This window comes from Phoxinus phoxinus (genome assembly GCF_949152265.1).
Source record: "Phoxinus phoxinus genome assembly, chromosome: 3".
NCBI classification, from domain to species: Eukaryota; Metazoa; Chordata; class Actinopteri; order Cypriniformes; family Leuciscidae; genus Phoxinus; species Phoxinus phoxinus.
Window position 1 is genome coordinate 33,338,759 of NC_136878.1, and position 21,355 is coordinate 33,360,113.

General features: G+C 36.0%; 1 protein-coding gene across 4 annotated transcripts; it reads right to left on the reverse strand.

Annotated features, from left to right (window-relative positions):
- Positions 1-3,666: 3,666 nt before the first annotated feature.
- olfm1a (olfactomedin 1a) lies at positions 3,667-19,398 on the reverse strand. 4 transcript variants are annotated; one of them, XM_079607654.1, is made up of 6 exons: positions 18,869-19,398; positions 13,944-14,093; positions 13,646-13,801; positions 11,359-11,578; positions 6,790-6,896; positions 3,667-5,176 (listed from the first exon to the last, which is right to left on the reverse strand). In XM_079607654.1, the coding sequence occupies exons 1-6, from the start codon at positions 18,932-18,934 to the stop codon at positions 4,502-4,504; spliced, it is 1,374 nt and encodes a 457-aa protein (XP_079463780.1). In that variant the 5' UTR covers positions 18,935-19,398; the 3' UTR covers positions 3,667-4,501. The 4 variants fall into 4 exon arrangements, with proteins under 4 accessions (XP_079463780.1, XP_079463778.1, XP_079463779.1 ...); XM_079607652.1 differs by lacking the exon at positions 18,869-19,398 and adding an exon at positions 16,079-16,717; XM_079607653.1 differs by lacking the exon at positions 18,869-19,398 and adding an exon at positions 15,221-15,345.
- Between the last annotated feature and the right edge of the window lie 1,957 nt (positions 19,399-21,355).

The window sequence follows — 21,355 nt, forward strand, 5'->3', positions numbered from 1 at the left end:
GACGATCACACGTTGATATGATTGGTTACAAGGTAGTTTTTTGACGTCAGAAACACCAGCGATTTCAAACCAGCATTTTAAGACTGTCTTTGGTTCACTGCAGTTTTCAGGAAAATATACTCAGCAATGGTAAACACCATTCAAAACTTGATTTTCACCACAAGGGGACTTTAAATACAAATTGCACTTGATTATTTTCAAAGGCTTTAAAATACAAAATAGTATTTTGTATTTCAAATAGGTATTTTAAATATATATCTGATATACTGCCCATCCCTGCTCTACCACTGTAATAGCACAATGAAAATTATATTAATGTTAATGAGTGGCTATTAGAGTATATTGTATTGACTAGGATAAATCTCTTTGAGTGATATCCCATAATAGAAACTTAAGAGGTATTTGGAGCACAGCAACATGGCAAATACTCTTTAGAATGTGGTTCACTATATGTGATTTACTTGAAAGCCATTCCCACTATAGGAAGACAACTGAGAGCGGAAAGATGTAAGAGGAAGAAAGTCGATGCTGTAGCTAAAAGGATAAGTGCACATTTAGGCTGTCCATAGGGACAAACCGAACCTCTTGGCCCCACATCTCAGATCCTGATGAACAGGACATCAGAGCAGCTGAACTAAAACTGGGCTAGCAGACAATTTTGAGGCAATGGCTTTTTTTTTGCAATGGAAGCTAAGTACTTTTAGGACCATGCAAGCATGGAAAGAGAACATTTTGATTTAATTTCAAAACACCAGAAAAGCCGTCTCAGATTGTTTCCATGAACAATTATACCTTTAGTTCATCTTTGAATAAACCTTTGATTTGATGAAAATGTTAAACATCAAGATGATATCAAACTCTACAATACTGTATTTACATTAATTGTACGTTACTGGTCTTTGATGAATGATTTATGAATGTATGTTTTTCCAAAGAAAAAATGGTTTGTCTTAGTAATCTATCATCAAAATAAGTTGTTTTTCCTTATAGTAATGTTAACAATAGCATAAATGCACTGATGTTTGCTGTGGTTGGTGTGGTCACTTGTTTACCATCTGTGGTCATTAATTAAGTTATACAAGGTCAAGTGCGAAAATATATGGAAGCTTGTTTTTTTCCGCCACAGAATAAAACGTTTTAAAAGATACTTGCGACTTTTTATCTCACAATTCTGAGTTTATAAAACGCAATTACGCAATTCTGACTTTATATCTCGCAGTTGCGTGTTATAAAGCCACAATTGCAAGATATAAACATGCAGATAAGTCAGAATTGCGAGTTCATTTGTGAGTTTATATATCACATATTCTGACTTAATAACACGCAATTGCGACTTTATATAGCGCAATTCTGACTTTTTAACTCGCAATTGAAACTTTATATCATGCAATTGTGAGAAGAAAAAGTCAGAATTGTGAGATATAAAAAAAAAAAATGTTTTAATTCCGTGGCGGAAACAAGCTTCCATAAAAATATAAAGGTCATAGCATGTCATTTATTCAGTTCACATTAGGGACTGACACATTGCTGGTCAGATTTGGCAAATTCATCAAAAAAGGACAAACTAGAAAAATATAAAAATTAAGTCTTCAGTTCAATATGTTTGTGCTTGTAATAAGCACGAACTGGAAATGTGTTCAATACTGCCAATTAGAGCCTATAACGATCTCCCCTGAGGGCCCCAGCATGATGGGGCCCAATGCAAGAAAAGTGGGCCCAGAAAATGCCACTGCAGGTTAGGTTCAAGGAGGCCTATAATACCCATAGAGAGCTTTCTTTTAGTTTTCCCATTCATCTCAATGGTAGTTTCATGGGATAACATAAAAACAACATAACCCCATAATAATCAACACAACATAATAAGATTTCAATCCATATAATAATCAACACAACATAATAAGATTTCAATCCATAAAATAATAATAATAATTAATTACATTTATATAGCACTTTTCTCTACTCTCAAATCGCTTCACATAGAAGGGGGAATCTCCTCAACCACCACCAATGTGCAGCATCCACTTGGATGATGCAACGGCAGCCATATTGCACCAGAACGGCCACAACACACCAGCTTACTGGTGGAGAGGAGACAGAGTGATGAAGCCAATCAGTATATATATATATATATATATGGGGATGATTAGGAGGCCATGATGGACAGAGGCCACTAGGCAAATTTGGCCAGGATGCCGGGGTTACACCCCTACTCTTTCGAAAGACATCCTGGGATTTTTTGTGACCACATGCGTCAGGACCTCGGTTTAACGTCTCATCCGAAGGACGGGACATTTGAAAATAAAAGGTTAATACTGGCCGTTACCTGAAATATGTCAAAACATTTATATATTTATTGTATTCATTAGAATGTAATGCACTGCTGATTTTGAATGGCCCTCAATAGAGAAAGATGCTTTTTTTGCAGCCAGATGGTGCCAGTCACGCCATCTACCAGCAGGGGCTAACAGGGCCGCACTACCCTGCCAAACCGCCTGTTAAAGAACTGCAATATGGTTCAATATGGTATTAAAGGGATAGTTCACCCAAATTCTGTCTTCATTTACTCACCCTCATGTTGTTTCAAAATCAGAAAAAATGTAATCCAAAACAACACTGAAAAAAAAAGAAAAAAAGAAAATCCAAAATATCTTTTAACAGTTTTGGAGTGCCAGTAAAGGGGAAAGAATGTCCATTTTCTGGTGAACTCTTTCTGGTGATCTCTTTAAATGTCCTTTGCATCTGGAAGCATTAAACGTTTTTTCATTGTGAAATAATTACATTACAGAGAGGCTTAATTATGACTATGGTGACTCCATGGCACTGACGAGTTGAGGGGAATTAGACTAGCTGATCTGATGGCTGCCTTGAGATGAAAGAAGAAAGAAATGCATTAAATCTAAGCACCTTTAGGGCTTGATGTCTTCCCTGAATAGTGGTTTGCCAGTGTCATGGTGGCTTGAATTAAATGTGCATTTGCTGAGCTCAGATAGACCAGACAATTCAATTTGACACTGCCTTTAGAGAAGAGCTGAGGGCTAATGAGTTGCTCTGTCTTTAGTGCATATCCCACTGCTTCCGGATCAGCTCTTTCACTGCAGCCAAACAGATGAGGTCATCACTTTCTGCCCCCGTTACCATGGAGAAAGAATATAGGCTGGTAATGATATCCACCTTTAGACTGGTCTTATTTTTCTTTAGACTATTCAGTCCCATTTGACATTTCCCTTGGCTCCAGAAGGCTTCGGAAGCTGAAGTCCGGTCATTATCCGCAGAAATCTTTTTCTCCACACACAAAAGAGAATATTGTTTTCTTTATTTATAGAACTTTATTTTGGAGACTGTCATTTGATCTACACATATCTGGCCCATGATTTCATTTGCTTCAGGCAAGAAATGTAAAATAAAGACTGGCTTTATTGATATGAATCACATTGCAAGTACAACACAGACGCAAGCATAACAGTTTTAGATGACGCCATCTATTTCTTCTAACTAAGACAGCTGACACATGAATCTGTCTTGAAATACAATCATAGAATAATACCTTGTAAATACTTTTTTTTTTCACATTGTCTTTTGACACCTTTTTTGTGGACAACTGTATATATATATATATATATATATATATATATATATATATATATATATATATAATACTAATTGGCTTCTTTTTCTTACAATCCATCCTACTAATTAAGTCACTTTATAAACACAAATTTAGAAAAAAAACATAACCCATAACAAAAGATACAGCAAAAATGAAACATGGCAGGAAGCATAGCAAACCCATTACTAATCTAATCTCTTTTTCACATTCAAGGTTCATATTACTGCGAAAAATAATTAACAAAAAAACAAAACAAACATACAATCATGTGAATTGTAGTGCTAAAAAATGCTCATGCAAATGTTTGCGAAGATAAGAAACTACATACAGTCACAACAACACACTGCAGTTCTTTAACAGATTGCCTCCAACAGTCAGTGCCTTCGGTTCTTTAGTTGATGTTAAATAGTTTTGATTGCTCTCAATACAAAGGACATAACTGGGTAACTTAATGACATATTTCTTTCATCAAGCTTCTCTGCCCTCTACTATGTAATTGAATAATGTTCGTAAGCTGTACAAGTATATTGTATATATATATGTTATTTTTGTTTTATGAATAAATCTAACCGAATTTTGTTAAATTTATGCTTAATACTAGAAAAAGTATCGTACGTAATTTTGCTTAATCATGTTTCAACATTTTTAAATGTACAATAAGATAAAATACTAATTAATAAAATCTTTTCTTTTTTTTAGCAGTGAAAATTCAAACACAATCATCTAAGGAGAGCTTAAAAAAGGAGACTTTTTGGCAGCTGTTCATTATGTTGCCGTTAACTATTACTTTTGATACGCCTTCTTTTATTGAACAATCATCAGGCATTACTCTAATTTTCAGTAATAAATTCCCTCAGTGCTACTGTATAGCTCGGACGGATGGAGAATGCCACTTTAGAGTTCCTCAGAGCGAATGAGGTGGAACAAGGTGACGTTATACAGCACCTGGTGTCCATTGTTCCATGCATAAAGAGCTCTGTCTCTAGGGTTATAATCCAGCATGGAGATATGGGAATACTTGTTCTGTAATGGGATGTCGATATACTCATAAGTAGAGGAGTTGGTATGGAAAGCATAGTAGACCTTTGTCCCTCCAGAGTATCCATTGGTGACATAAAGCGTCCCGCAGATCATGAAAGCCTCGCCTGCGCTCCTCTTTGGGTGGTTGGTGGTGTAGCTTTTGATGATCTGCAGGGTTGATGGGTTGAGCTTGCTGATGATAATGTTTCCAGCATTTTGATTGGTGGCATACACGGCCCAAAGCCCACCTTCGTCCACCATTAGGTCAATGTCGGAGTGACCACCCCAGGAATAGTGGTAGCGGTTGTTGAAGCCGGCGTAATCCAGCTGACCAGACTTGCTGATGGTGGCTGTCTTAAAGTCGAATTTGATGATGGTGTTGCTTTGGAACTTATTGAAGTAGATGGAGCCGTTGTAGACCACCTGTCCTGTGCCCGACCAGGGGTGAGGAAGTCGATGCGAGGTGAAGTTGTCAGAATACATGAAGTCGGCCATGGACTTGTATTCCCGGACAAAGCGATTGTTGTGGTAACCGTCCATGTACCACACCTGGTGGTGGAAAAATGAATGAGCATCAGTGTCCTAACTATTCATTTATTTTCTTTACAAATGCATAGTTACTCATGCTATTGAGCAGGTTTTTAATTTCTGAAAATCGTCTGGGTAAAAAATGGGGTGAGACAACTGTCATTATATGAAAGGTTCTGGAAAGTGTCATTAAAATAATTACATTTTTGAAGAACACCCAATTTTTTTTATTAAATGGCTTCACTGGTTTTAATATTTGAAAACTTCTGTCAACCAAATAGCCAAGTCATAGCGAGAGACCAAAGTGCATCAACATATGACACAAAACTAAACAAAACATGAAATGAAATGATATCATAGAGAGAACCAGTGCAGACCCTCAATACTGTTTCAAGATCAATAAGCCTCTTAAATTATCAGAAAATATGACCTTTATGTGACAAGGCAAAGTGATTTCAGGTTGTAAAATGTCATGTGGTATAAAAAAATATTTTTGAATTATTTATAAATGAATAATTAATTATATTTTTTAAAAAGCTTTTAATTAAAATATAATTATATTTATTTTAAAATATTGATTAAATGTGTACACACTCACATATATTCAAGGTTTATTACTTTTTACTTGATGTATACACCACATGACTTGTCACATGTGCTTTTTTTCATTTTCTTTATTGTGGACAATCTTATGTCATTGATCCCTTCACAGTCAAGGTCAGCATGTAACCTGAGTCCTTAGGACTGGTCTGTCTGTTTTTTTTTTATTTGTCTATATTAGCATATCCCTGCAGTGAAGCTATTTCCTAAAACCCAATCCTTAAAACAAGCACATTTTAAAACGGTCTGACCCTGAAATATATGAAAGCTGCACTCTAAGGCTATCAGAGGCTTCACTCAAGGGCAACTCTCTGACCCTTCATCAATCATTTAAGGCTCAGACAGATCTGCAGGCCAGATGCCTTTCTGTTTCTGGGCTTTTCTACTGGATCGATCCATCTCAAAGGGGCTAAAAACTCCACAGCTTCACCTTCAGCCATCCTCTTTGAAGTTGTTGCATTAATATATGATGGGATCATGGATTAGTTGTCAAGCAACTTACTTGCTACTGACATCTAACCAAGATGGATGTGTTAGATTTGTTCAAGAAATTGGACAAAGACAGAAAGCGTGCAAAGGCAGGGAACTAAAATAGTCTTACAAGATTTTTGATTTTAGCACAGAAGTACTAAAGTATGTGTGAAAACAAAGACATGAAACCAATAGCAATATACCAACGCTTGTGTGTGGGAAACACTGACACAGGAATTAACAGACATCATTCAGCTCTTACTGGGAATGACTTTGCTGCCGCACTAATGGAATCTTGCAAGATTTACACCTATCATTTGCATCTTAATGTGTGCTGGTAATTTAATAAACCACACTCTTGGCATGTTTGCAAGAAAATACACTGCAGGGATAAAAAGAGTGCTGATAAGACGAAGTCAAATACATTTTAGCCAAGAAAAAGACTTCAACTAAAGAAAGCCAGTTGTGATTAAAATGAGGGTTGTGAAGTGATCAAGGCTATTTTCTCCTACACAAAAATCCAAAGGAATTGAGTTAAGACAGTACAGATTTGATGAACTCACCCTCGTATCACCGTCAGGCGCAAGCGGATCCGTCATCCAGGATCCATATCTTGATCCAGATGTCTTCATGGTTATAGCATCACTTATTCCTGTCAGCTTCCCACAAGCTGGTAATAACAGTAAAACATAAAAATTCATTTAAAAAAATCATCATTAACTCACCCCCATGTAATTCCAAACCTGTGTGACATTTTGGTTACACTATTTTAAGGTGTCCGTGTTACAGTGTAACTATGCATTTAAGTACTGAGTAATAATAACTAACATCATGTGCTTAATATAGGGTTAGCCTTTAGGATTAGGGTGTGTTTTAGGGTTAGTTGCATGTATTTGTAGTAATTATTATAGTAACTACATGTAACATGTAAGAAGGACACTGTAAAATAAATAGTTACCAACATTTTGTTTCTTCAGTAGAACACAAAAGGAAATATTTGGAAGAGTTTTTAAGCTGCTCTTTTCCAATGCAATGAAAGTGAATGATGACCAAAGGCTGTCAAGCTCCAACAATATCAAATCAAAAATGTGTGCTATATAAGTTCAGTTAAGACAGTAAATATTTGATGAACTCACCCATATCACAATCAGAGGAAATGTGAAGTTATTCACTGATAATATTCTATTGTGCGTCGGGATGTATCACACCAGGTTTGACGTCAGTGACACCAAACGTCATTGGTTCTCATGTGTCTCATAATGTGATATGCCACATTTGAATGTGTGTATATTCAAATTGCATGAATGACTTGGAAAATAGTGCAAGAGTTGGGACTACTGTAATGCTCCTTTTATGGTGCTTTTTGTCATTTCTGGAGCTTGACAGCCTGTCACCATTTGCTTTCATTGCGTAGAAAAGAGCAACGTGAACATCCAGTCTAACACCTCTTTGAAAAAAATGTATATAGAGTTGTAATGACATGAGGGTGAGTAAATGATAAAAGAATTTTCATTCTTGGTGAACTCTTCTATTTCCTTTAACATGTTGCTCCTTTGCTTTCTTATGAGAGAGCGAAGTGCTGTTAAACTTCAATGTTCTGCACTGGTAAATGGGCTTGTGGTGGATGGGGGAGGCGTCGGAGTTCCTGTCATATTCCGCCGTGTGTTAGGCACTCAGGCAGAAGTTTGCAGGCATCAGTGAACCTCTCATACTCTCTGTTTTGACACAGTGTCAGACAGACGCACTGGAGCATAACTTCTGTAGACGTCTGCAGTGTTGTAAGAGTCCTCACAAGGAAGCGTGTTCTTCTCTCATTTATATACTTCATTCTGGACCTCTTTTTCTGTCACTTTATCCGAGAATTGATGCTGTATCCCTTTCTCTCACTTTCTCTTTCTCTCTCTCTGGTTGTGTTGTTCTGGCAGTTCACTGGGGAATAGCAACTGCTTTTAAACGAAATGTACATTTATAGATACTCCTCTGTTTCCCCATGATATTTTTTTATACCGTAATATTCTGTTCTTGACACTGAAATGTGATCATTGTGATGCTTTATATAAAACATAACTGGAGCCAGTTCTGGTGAAAGAACTCTTTTAAATTTCACTGACCTGGTTATCTGGTGTCATTACATGGCTCTCCAGAACACTTGATTCTGATTGGTCAATCACGGAAATATAATGACACTAAACTGTATATCTGACAGTTTTCAAGTCTCTTGTTTCCCTTTTGTGCTCTCTTTCTTCTTACATAATAAAAAAACCCCTCATTATTTCATGTTCATGTATTTATTTGTTTGGTGAGTCAGCCAGTCATTGTCACAAAATAAACCCTTTCACGATGATGTAAAACCCTTCTGCTTTACGTCTGGGTTTATTTTTCGATCATGACCAGCCGACTGTCCATTATCTCTTATTTATTTTATGTTGTGCTCTTCTTTGAAATTACAAATCAGTGGGCTATATTATATATTTTAAAAAATACAACCTTTGGCATAAAATTACTGCAATCAAATAATACTGATTTACCCTACATTAAATTCACTGCAAAGCCCTTGAACAGACTGACCTCTATACGATTACTCATAATCTGCTAATATTGACCTGTGCAATTCCATAATCCTTTTGGGATTGAATGAGTTATGATTTATTCACCCAATTCTCTGTTCCAAAAGCTGAATTCAAAGATATTGTATGACCCACAATCAGTCTCAGCAGAGGCGGTCAGTCTTTCCACCAGACCCGATGGCCAAATGTTAGTTGAATTTATGTTAGTGTGTTTATGAGATACATAGGAAAGTACCTTTTCTAGGACTGCAAAGCAGTGGTACAACTGTGGATTGAAGGCTGTGATCTTTTAGTGCTCATGATTGCTGACTGTTGATGCAATTATGTTGAAATATACAGCAAGCATCACCGAGTTCACAGCCCTACATGGCTAATGTGTGACTGCTGCTCTGCATAGATAACATGTTTGTGTAATTTTCCCAGATATTTACATAATGCCATGGCATTAAATGTTTCTTCTGCTAAATCTATGCTATGCATAATGGAATGCCATTGGACACATAATCGGTTAGAGAAGCTTAGCAGAAGCCCATTACTAGTTTTAATGTATTAATAACTCTTTGCGTTGACTTGGTGATTTTATCCAAGCAACCAACTGAAGGGATCATTTATGGCACAACATATGCACCTTAATAAATGGAATTGGAAATGGTTGTTGACTTTTTTCAATCAAGATTTTAGATAAAATTGTACATATGTATGTAAATAAAACATAATATACAATATACCGTTCAAGTAAAGGGGGGGTGTCATACATAATCCGCAAAGATGCATTAAATGAATTGAAAGTTACAGTAAAGACAAATATATATTTTGAAATAAATGCTGTTCTTTTTAAATTTCTATTCATCAAAAAATCCTGAAAATAATGTTATGTCACAGTTTATTGTGATAAATAATAAAATTACTGGAGAAATTACAGGAAAATATATTAAAATAGAAAGCAGTTATTTTAAATTGTATTAATATTTCAAAATATGTCTGGTTTACCATACTTTTGATTATATAAATGCAGCCTTGGTGAGCAGTATGATATAATTATTTCAAAATATAATATAATATACAGTAATATAATATAATATAATATAATATAATATAATATAATATAATATAATATAATATAATATAATATAATATAATAAAGCCTTTCAATTAATATGACCTATTACAGGAATTATAATTATAGAATAATTGGAAATGGTTTAAAATAGTTTTTGATTAATTATAACATCATATTGCAGGACACTGTTAAAAAATGCTTGACATTTTATGGTAAACAATCACCAAATAGCTGGTTCAGGCTTGCTTCTCTCAAAACACTATTGACTACAATTAAGGCCATCTCATTTATACTGAACTGGTGAACAAATTATCAGTGGGTTTTTTTCTCATCCAGTGATTTAACTCCCTTGCGTAATGTAGCATTAGAAATTCATGCAGCCAGGAGATTACTGTACTGGGAATAGCAATCTTTCAATAGAATCCCATGATCACATTTAGATGGCTCTCTTTATCACTGCATGTAGCTTTTGGCTCAGTGGTAAACTCAAGAGTGCAGCTCTTTTTTTTATTATTATTGTTAAGCACCAAAACCCAGCATGCTGTCCTCCTTTAATCAATCAAAGTAAGGCTGCATTTGCATTATGCATGAGTAATAAATCTGTTATTCGTCTGAATCTAAAATAAATGCTCCAAAAAGAAGAGCAATTCTCTATTGTTACTTCTGACCTATATTCCAATGTATGAATAGTTATTAAGATTTCTGTGAAAAACGTACATTTTGCTTTTGGATAAAATCATTTGATGTTCATTCAACTGATTTGTCTATGAATCAGAGAAGTATCAAGACTGTGTCCTGTCATACTGATTTTGATAATGTTACTTGATTTACCTGTAAACTAAAGTCACTATGAATTCATGCCATGGCTCAGGTGGACCCAACGGCATTTTGTTAGAGAGAACAGCACAGCAGCTTCTCATTAGTCACGTCTGTGTCTAACATCCATATGAGATCCATTCCTCATTTTAGAATAAGGCAATATCTGATTCTGCTGCTACTATCTGTTATCAGATTAGCTATGCTGAGATACAGCATTTCAAACAGGGAAAGTGACAGGGATAAAGGAAGGACCGGCGCACATGTTGTGTTGTTCAGATTCAGCATGCTAATGCCTCCAAGCAGCACAGTAAATTACTGTGTTTCGCTCAATCATCATTCACTGAGTCAGGACCATTGTCTCTGAAGGGAAGTATCTTGAATTTGCATTTACAAAAAAAACATTCAGACTACTTTACTGAGAGTGTGGTGTGCCTTTATTTATGCTGGTTTTACTTTTTTTAATATAACTGTATAAAAGCAACACCAGTATATTTTTTCAAGCTGCTTTTTCTGGGTTGTTCAAATCGTAATTAAAAAAAATGAGAAAGAGAGAAAAATCGTATTTTCATGCATGCTAAAGTGTGTGTGTGTTATAACAACAAATTGTTCTTCGTGTGCACAGTCGTATGTAATATTATGAAATGAAAAATAAAGGTTGTTTGTGTTTGTGCTCAAACTCATCCTACCTAATTTTTGCATGCATGCACGAAGCCTCTCCTCAAGATTAGACACCCTGTTGTGAAGCTCCTCGTAGTCAAAGGCCCCGATCTCCTCCTGCAGTTCATTTAGCACTGATGTCAGATTCTTGACCTCCTCTTTAAACTGCATTACCAATTTTGCATCGGCCTTGTATTCCTCCAACACTGGTATCATTGGCCTAAGTTCCTCCATTTTCGCTTTTATGGCCTGAAAGGTTAAAATAGGCTTGGTTCAATAGGCATGCGTGCAACGATTGCGTCCAAACACCTGTCTTGCCCTGCACTTGCCCTCTCTGCCTACTCTATCATGATTTCTGAGTGTGCCTAGCTAAACAGATGTAAGAGTTCAACATGGCATAAAACAAGTTCTCAGTACACCAGCAAAAATTTGAAAAAAACTCTCTTTATTTTCCAGCGTTTAAAATGCAAGGTGTCGAAGGTTACATGCTTCACATACAACAATAGTTTCTCTTGTTTCAAAATATCCAAATGTGCATAAACAAGTCTGAATTAGGAAAAGACATGAAGATGTCATAACATAAGAAAGTCTACTCAAGGAAGGCTGCAATAGTGGCATGCACAAAAAGAGCGCAAACAGAATTCAATGGTGCTTTGTGTTTAAAATAAACTGAATGATGCGATCAGTTGGCCAGCTGAGGATTACAATGGGATTGAACTTGTTCTTCAGTCTCTGCAGCTTTGATTTAATTCATAAAGTTAGCCCTGCAAGCAAGAAAATAAAATTTTGTTGAATAGCTAACTCGCTAGCCTTTCTAATACACACATTTTCACAGATACAGCTGTATGTATAGAAATAATGCACATGTTTTATGGAAAATAATTCAATATGGATGAACTAACACACAAATGCATGCTTAAAATTATTTGCAGATGTGCAAATAATCATGATGGTTTATGCCCAAGTTTATGCACATAAATGAGGACATAGATTAAGATATATACACACACTACCATTTAAAAAGTCAAGAGTCAGTAATATGTTTGTCAATATTTTTGAAATAAGTTTTTTTAGAAGAAAAAATAATATAGTAAAACAGTCACATTATGAAATATTATAATTTAAAATAACTATATATATATATATATATATGGAAATCATACTAATATGCTGATTTGCTCCTCGAGAAACATTTCTTATTATTATGAGTGTTGAAAACAGTCGTACTGCATAATTTTGTTGAGAAAAACATTTTTTTTTGCACAATTTTTGGATGAATAGAAAGTTCAAGAGAAAAGCATTTATTTGAAATAGAAAATATTTTGTAATATTATAAATGTCATACTTAATAAATGCATTACTGGGGTCATAAAGTGCAAAATAATCTTCGTCCATACAAAGAAAATGCAATTCCCATGTCCTTTGATTCCATTTATCAAATGCATTCTTTATGTTTTCCTACTTCAGCTGAAATGCCATGTTTGTATATATGCTCTGTGTATACCTGAACTTCTGAGAGTGAACGGCGCTATGTAGGCTCTGGTATAAAGATCATGACGGTGTATACGATGACCTTTTCCAGTGATTGCATCCAAATATCTGATGCTTTCATGTAATAAATGTTTAAAGGTCAAGCCTTAAAATGTTTTGAGTAGTTTTCTTACTTGGTAAATGAAAAAGAGGCGCTGCCAACACTGGCCTTCTGACCTGCCTGATTTGTGTGTGTGCACATTCCCGACCATAATATTCAGTTTAACAAAAACTAAATATTCAATGCACTATTTTCGTTTAAAAGACTTTGAATGGCCAGATGACGAGGAAAGAGCTAAAAGATTGTGCTAGACAGATCTATAAAATCTATGCCACTTTGGGAGCTTGATACACACTACAAATTGCAATGCGCAACAAATCACTGCGCCTCCATTTAGAAAAATAGCAACGGCCTCATTAGCATGCAGATGCAATTGATGTCAGGCAGCTAACAATACCTAAGATGGAAAATGAATCATATTTTGTAATTCATTTGTGGGGAAAATGCCTGTGTCATCCACTCGGGAGGAGAAATCATTCATAACAAATATTCTGAGCTCATTTGGCATGCAGATATACAGAAAATTAATATGCTCAGTTGTTTTCTCGAAGATCGATTAGTTAATGTAATGTCAAAGGCCAGTGTTGGGAGCGGAATTAAATAAGCGAGTTAACCTTTTTGTAAATGGGAAACGTATGCGGTTACGAATTAAAGATAACATTTGCAAATGGAATAACCACAGTGAAGAAAATTGGGATGAGTTCATACAGTATATTTGTACACACCTTGTATTGCTTTGCGATATTCTGCTTGTGGCTTTCCTCCACCTGTTTGAACTTCGATTCCAGGCCTTTCAACTGCACCTCCATTCTTTGCACATACTCCAGGTCTTTCTGGGTCCTCTGGTCAAGACTCTGGATGGACTGAGTCATATTCTGGACCTGAAAGAGAACATAAGAGACGAGTAATAAGCCGTGTTCTGGGGGACAGCCCTGCCGAAAAAAGATCTATGAAAGTGAGCTATTTATTCTGACAGTAGGGCGTTGTGTGGATATGTGCGTGTGGATTATTTTCAAAGGTTACTTTTTCCAGGAGCTGTCTCAGTTGTTTGGTCCTGGCGTCCCGTGAACACATGGTCTGCTGAGGAGCCACAACAGTGCACACACACCTGCCCTCGCTGTCTTGCGCTGAGCTGTACACCTGCCACGACTCCTCAGGGTTAGCAGGCAGCACCTGGGCAAGGGGCAAAACAAAGAGGAAAAAAGGTCAGTGACTGATCGGGATGTGCTGTTGCAGCTTTGTAACAATTTTATCCTTTCTTACACTGACTGCAGACTTTGGGAAGGTTAATTGGCAGAACACTTACACAAGGGTCAGACTGAAACAGTTTTCTGGCCAGTTGACGGAAACGGTCATTGCGGTTCTTATTTCTTAATGTTTATGTTGCAATAATCTTACATTTAATCAATCATTTGTTTCTGTAAATACTTGGGGACTGTGGTTTATGGAATGTTGCTTTTGTGAATTCTGCTGAAGTAAATATGTCACCAAGGTAATATTATTTAGGTGGCTGATATACTGTAGATGAAGGTTTTGTGATTGTAAGAACGACTTGCTAATCTTGGAAGCATGAGTTGTATTCAAAATGAGATGAAAATGATAAACAAATCAGTAATGTGTCACTAAGTGTTTATAAAGTGTAGGTTATATAAGAAACGTATTATTGAGCAAAGCTACAGTATCTAGTTTATGTTCTCTCCCTCTCCCTCTCCCTCTCCCTCTCTCTCTCTCTCTCTCTCTCTCTCTCTCTCATTTTGTTTCTCCTTGTCCATCAAGAGCAGAGCAGTGTATTAGTGGTCAATATATACTGACAAAATACAGTTTTCTAAGGATTTTCATAATTAATGATTTGATGTAAAATGGTCTTTTCTCATAGGGGATTTTATGACCCAGTGGCTTTACATAAAAGAGCCATCTGGAAGAGTGAGCGTTTCCGTATGTCTTGCCCTAATCCTGAGTAATCTAATGAATAATCCATATTCAAAACCAGTGCGGACAGAAAGCACTTTTTATTAAATCTAAGGAACATCTTTGTAAATCTGCTGCTACTGTAATGCTGAATTCAGATTAAAATACAATCTATTGTTTTTATTTTGTGAGGACAGAGCTTACCATAATATCAAAATAGGGAAGGCATATATTTTTGAAAAATATATAAAGATGTATATAAAATCTTGCTCACAAATAATTGATTTAAATAGTATAGATTTCAACACAGCATTTAGGTGACTCATAACAATTACCCAAGAATACAAACCCACTCAAAGTCAATAATCCCCCCGCTGAGACACATTTTTTACCTGACTGCAGCATTTAAACCTGAGGTGACAAAGGTTTTTGTCCATTGAAAGAGATGCATAACATTGCATATCAATACAATTTTACCACACACACACTGTCACCATCAGGTCAACTCCAACCAGATGGCTCACCACCTCATCCCATAAACAAACAAACACCTTCTGATGAATATGTCTAATGTCTCAAAAACACACACACACACACACACACACACACACACACACACACAAAAATTGTTTTTGTCATTGTATTATATGGCACCTTTTTGTGTTTCTACACTACATGATCCGTGCAGTGACATAAAAGATGAATAGGTAGTTAAAGTCATGCAATCCCATTGGATAATTGAGGTCTGTGAGTGAGATTAAATTCCAAACAATAACTATATTATTATACAATATTATCACAACAATTACACTAATGCACAAAATCTGAATCAACATTAAACACTTAAATAGTTGCACACTGAAACTCTCCTTATAAAAAGTGGTACTACTGTACCATGGTAATTATATCACAGGGTAATACCATACTTCAATCTAGTACTAAATAATTACCATATTCATATTATGGTATGCAACTCCAATGAACAGTAAGAATACTATGCACCATGTATAAAACATGATATTGGCTACAACGTAAAAAAAATACTTTTTTTGTTTGTTCTTTTTAAGAGAGTTTGAATGCATATTTTATAGCCTACTGTATGAATTACATAATATTTCCATTTTATAACATGCATTATTCAAATAGCATAACCATTTTAACGTATAAATAATATAAATGTTTTTTTTTTTTTTTTTTTGCAGCTCATATTGTATAAATTGAAAATGAACAAAGAGAATAAGGAAACTCACGCCAGTGCTCCGGTCCGGCACACCCGGAGGTGCCACGCTTAATTTGGTGCTATTCAGACCAACTAGAGAGGGCAACGTTTGCGACATCCAGTTGGTGATCATCGCCATCGTGCTGAGCACTACTCCAATTTTCAGCAAAGGCACCGACATCTCTGCTCTTCTCTTTCCCAGTAACCTTCATTATACACATTCCAGTAGAGAACTGTGCTGGTAACCTGCGCTACTGACAGAGGTGATGTGCTTGTGTAAAGCACCCAGTGTAAATGAATTCATCTCGGGCGTTTCTGCTCGCACCTATACTATACTGAACTTTATAATTACGCAAGCTCTCTCGGTTTATACGAAGAGTGCTGTGCTGTCTCCTCTCTTCACGCGAATAACGAACGACGGCAGCTCAGCAGACGATCTCATCTCATTGGTCCCGTGCCCCCGCCCACCCGGTATAGGCTACTGGTGAAATATTCATGAATATCACAAACCTCCCCCTGGCGCGCTTGACGCACGAACGAAATCACTGAAAACGTACAAAGTTTCCCTTAGTATCATGATACCCACACTGACAGCTATAGCCTACTTAAAACAGTTAATCGACAAAATAGTGCACTCTGCTCTTAAATAGCCTTGCCGTAAGAGGCGCCTGCCTTTGATGCAGAGAGTGATGTCTTAATAAGTAGCCTAATTAACTAAATATTTAAAAAGTGTAATGAAATAATGTTTCAGTAGGCTACGCTTCAAAGTTGGATAACGGACTACAAGTTTTTCAGAATATGTCCAAAATAGACGCTTGAACAATAAGGCGCGTTCGCCTGTGGCAATATTTCGCGACTGGAGCGCATTCCGATTGAACGGAAACGACAAAACATCCGTATAGGCTACTGTTATTTTTTTTTTTTTTTTTTTTTTTTTTTTTTTTTGCTTTGTTATACATTTACATAACAGACATACACACAAAGGGTCTTTCAAATGTGCTGGATACGATATAAAATTTGGTTTACGCGAAGAAATTGCAAAGTCGAATAATTTGCACGCTGTGTAATATTGTAGCTCATGTAGCCTAATAGTAACGACGATTATTTGTACCGCGACTCTACAGTATGGCTACACAGTAGGCATACACACATTATTTATGTGCTAGATATATAGAATAAAGTTACGATGAATGCTCACCGAGCATGTAATTAAACTCTAAAATACCAGCAGATGTTAAAAAGATAACTCCCTAATGCACACTTTAAAACAGTGCCATTTATGAATCACTTTTGAACAGGGGGATATTTAAAGGATAGCTGACCAATTCTCACCATGTCATGATATTATTTGACCAAAAGAGGGCAGTACAGGTTTCCTTCTAATTTATTTTTATTTTTATCTTGGACAAGTTCCAATTAGACCCCCACCCCCTTGCCCAACATAGATAATTATCATTTATTTTTTTAATCAAACATCTTTTATTTATACTAGGCTACACATACACCATAGACATGTTCCTAATGCACTGGTGACAAATAGCACTCTCAGATTTAATGTAAGAACATTCCTTTCCTCTATATTGTCTTCATTTCCTGTCCTTTTTCTGTTTGATTTTGGCTAGACACATTTGTTTTCACCTGCCCTACAAAGGGGGGAATACCTGATACATGAGGAATTTTCTTCCTGTGCAGGTCAACCATATTTACAAACGTTTTGAGATAATAACATGCAAAACAATTCATTTTGATTAAAGATTAATTAAAGATATTGTCTAAAATAATATTTTACTTCTGAATGTTGGCTATTAACATGCTATAATAAGAAGTGCTTTTCACTCCATAGTTAATATAATAATTGGAAACAATGTCAATTTTGTATCAACCTGCATTTGTATCAAATGAAACAGGAGCTTTTTTTCTTCTTCAGTGATTTATCATTTGGGACAGATTACAAATCATGGCACAGGGGACTTAGTTTCAGACAACTGATTTTGTTTAAATTAATCATAAAATCACAGTTAATGAACTAGCACCATTTTAGGATGTTTTCTTAATAGCTTGTTGTGTTAGGGGAAATTATAAAAATAACAATAACAAAAGCCCAATGAAAGACAAAAACAAATGAAGAAAAGCAAATTTGCATTTGGTTTCTTTCACAGAACAGCCTAAGATTATAGAAAAGAGGCTACATTATTTTTCTGTACATAAAAGCAAATGACCTTGCCTCTTCAGTATAGCTTTTTCCATTTGATTAACTCACCAACAGTGTAAAATGTCAAAGGCGTAGGAAAAACCAGTGACTGAAGAGAAAGCATCAACGAGTGTGGAGAAAGCAATTTGCTTGCTATTTCTGTCTTCAAAGTGAGATTGTGGAGTGTCAGAGACAATCACAGTGTGGATAATGAGGATACACTGCACAAGCCCTGGAGTGTTTTATCTTGAATAGGAATAATCATACAAATGATACAATGATACTGATGATCACTCACACACACGGAGACTTCACTGCTTCCAATAGGCATTTATCTTCAAATACTAAAACTGTTAACTATTACTATGAAAACACATTCATTATCATGCATAATAACCTACATAAAAGTTACTATAAAATAACCCCTCTTCCATGTGGTACAAAGGCTCTAGATACGAGAAACCCCGCTGTGATTTTCTTCTAAATGAGGTTTATCATATCAGTCCATCCCGATCTCTGCTGCCCAATAGATTAATCTGCACTTATGATAAAACATAAAACCGGCTTATTTTGAGCATATCTGCCTAATTAGCCCGAGATGTGCGCTGAAAATGGCGTTTATAAACCTACTTGGGTGAGTTCAGTGCCCATCAGTACAAGGAGGGTGAGACTCAGGAGCTTGCTTGCAGGCTGCATCTTCTGCTGCCGATGCCACCTGATCCGAAGATATCACATGCAGAGCGGTTTTCTGTCCAGCTGTCCGGCTCTCTATTAGATGCTCCTCTTGAAATTGCGTAAAGGCTATGTTTTAATTCAGCGCCAAAATAATGGGAAAATAAGATTGGAATGGTTTACAGATGCGTCTCTTTGCATATTTATCTCATCTCAGCTCCTCGACGCCTCCTCGTCCTCTTTCTTCCTGGACCACCGATCCGATCGCGAATGTAGGGATGTGCACGAAAGCGGCGAAAAATATTACTTCATCACTGGACAAACTTGGCTTGGTTAATACGAGAGGGAAGGTGTGGGCAGGAAATTTGAGATGCGGGGCCAAGCAGTGGTGCTGTACCGGATGTGACACGGACTGGAGTGGGAAATTCAAGAAACGTATTCAGAGGGATATGAGCAGCGCGCGCGCAGCGTGAGAAGCTGAGTGGAGAGCGCGCACTTGATCTGCTATCACTGTTGGACATGAGCTCTCAGTGCGGGTGAGAAACAGCGCAGTTCACAGCAGAAGTAACAGGGTTTCACTAAAGGATAATAAAAAGAGTGGAGAGGTTGCCATGGAGACTCCTCCTGGGGTATCCCTGGTAAAAAAAAAAAAAAAAAAAGCTAAGTATATCTACTTGCAGCCAGACTGATTTAGTATAGGCTACTTCAAGTGTGTTAATGATTAGTTAACTTGAAGTGTGCTATTTTGAAACAACTATAATGTTGTACTACTGTAAGTATATTTTAGTTGTAATACAATTTTAGTAAAGCATAATTGTAGTAAAGTAGTAAAGTAGGCTAGTTTAAATTTTAGTAAAGCATAACTTTAAGTGTATTTAGTGTACTTGTGCTAAATTGAAACAACTTCAAGTATACTTAGGATACTCATTTAAAAGTACACACTTAAATGATTATAAAGATATATAGCCCATGCCTGGGTGAATTTGGTGAGTTTTGTGTAAGTTCAGAGGTATATGCCTGTGTAGGGACTAATTACATGCTTGATTAGTGATATTAAAGTGCACTTTATTTGTGTTACAAGTACAGGTAGGGTACAAATTCATTATGAGTGTCTTTGAAACAAGCAATATACCATAAGTAGGTGTATATATATCCATACATATATATATATATATATATATATATATATATATATATATATATATATATATATATATATATATATATATATATAATTTTTATAATATATTATTAGTATAGGACAGTAGCTAGACAGGAAGGGAGGTGGGAGAGAGGGGGGAACGGGATCGGGAAAGGTCCACCAGCCGGAACTCGGGTCGCCCGAAGCACAATGGCGCTACATGTCCGCGCCGACCATAAGTGTATTATATTTGAGTACAAATGCGCAGTTCCCTCTTTGGCTTATTTCAAATATATTGCACACTTTGTCTTCAATAACAAATGTAATACTTAGCTATACTTTGTGAGCCCGGTCTCACCCCAAAACGTCACATACTGACGGGTCTTGACCATACGTCAACATACGACGAAAAGGGTTAGACATAAGCGCAAACATAAGCCCACCACCAGCAGCGCCTCCTAGTGGTACCCTAACGCATACCTAAACCTACCCATAACCCGAATCGTCACACATGGACGTTAAAGGGTACCCTTTTCGTCGTATGTTGCCGTATGGTCAAGACCCTTCAGTATGTGACGTTTTGGGGTGAGACTGTTTGTACAAAATACTTTATATGAATGTATTTTGAAAGTAAACTGTACTTTCACAATACTCAATGCATTGTTAAAATAATCACTTCCAGCACAAAGTTAAAATATATCTAAAATGTATTTTTAATAAAGTGCAAATAAATACACTTAAAAAAAAATTACTGAATTTTCACTTCAATTATATCTTTCTAAAAAAATTTTTTTTAGCAAATATACTAAAGTAGGCCTACAATTATATTAAAATGTGTTCAAAGTTGTATTGTAAAAATAGGTAAAAGCATGATGCAAATAAACTTTTAATATATTTAAAGATAGAACATTTTTTTGTTAGTATATTTGCAATTTACTATTGAAAAAGGAAATATATTTCAAATACAATAAAGTATACTTTTTTTCACTAGGGATCTCAAATCACAATGATAAAATGTAATACAAAATGTATTACTTATTAATAATTAATTAATTAAATTCACAATACAGCTGTGGGGGTGAGCTGGGCACAAACTAATGTGGGGCTAGTTGTAACACACATGGTCTAAAACGTTCCACACGTGCCAGCATGATGAAACTTAGTGTGCATACTAGTTGCCATATCAACACGATATAGAGAAAAAAAACAGGCCAAAATTAAACAAATATATCTTTGGAAGATATCACCGAACATTTATTAACCATAGCAAAGTATATTTCTTAAGTAAATTTTTTCATATCTGT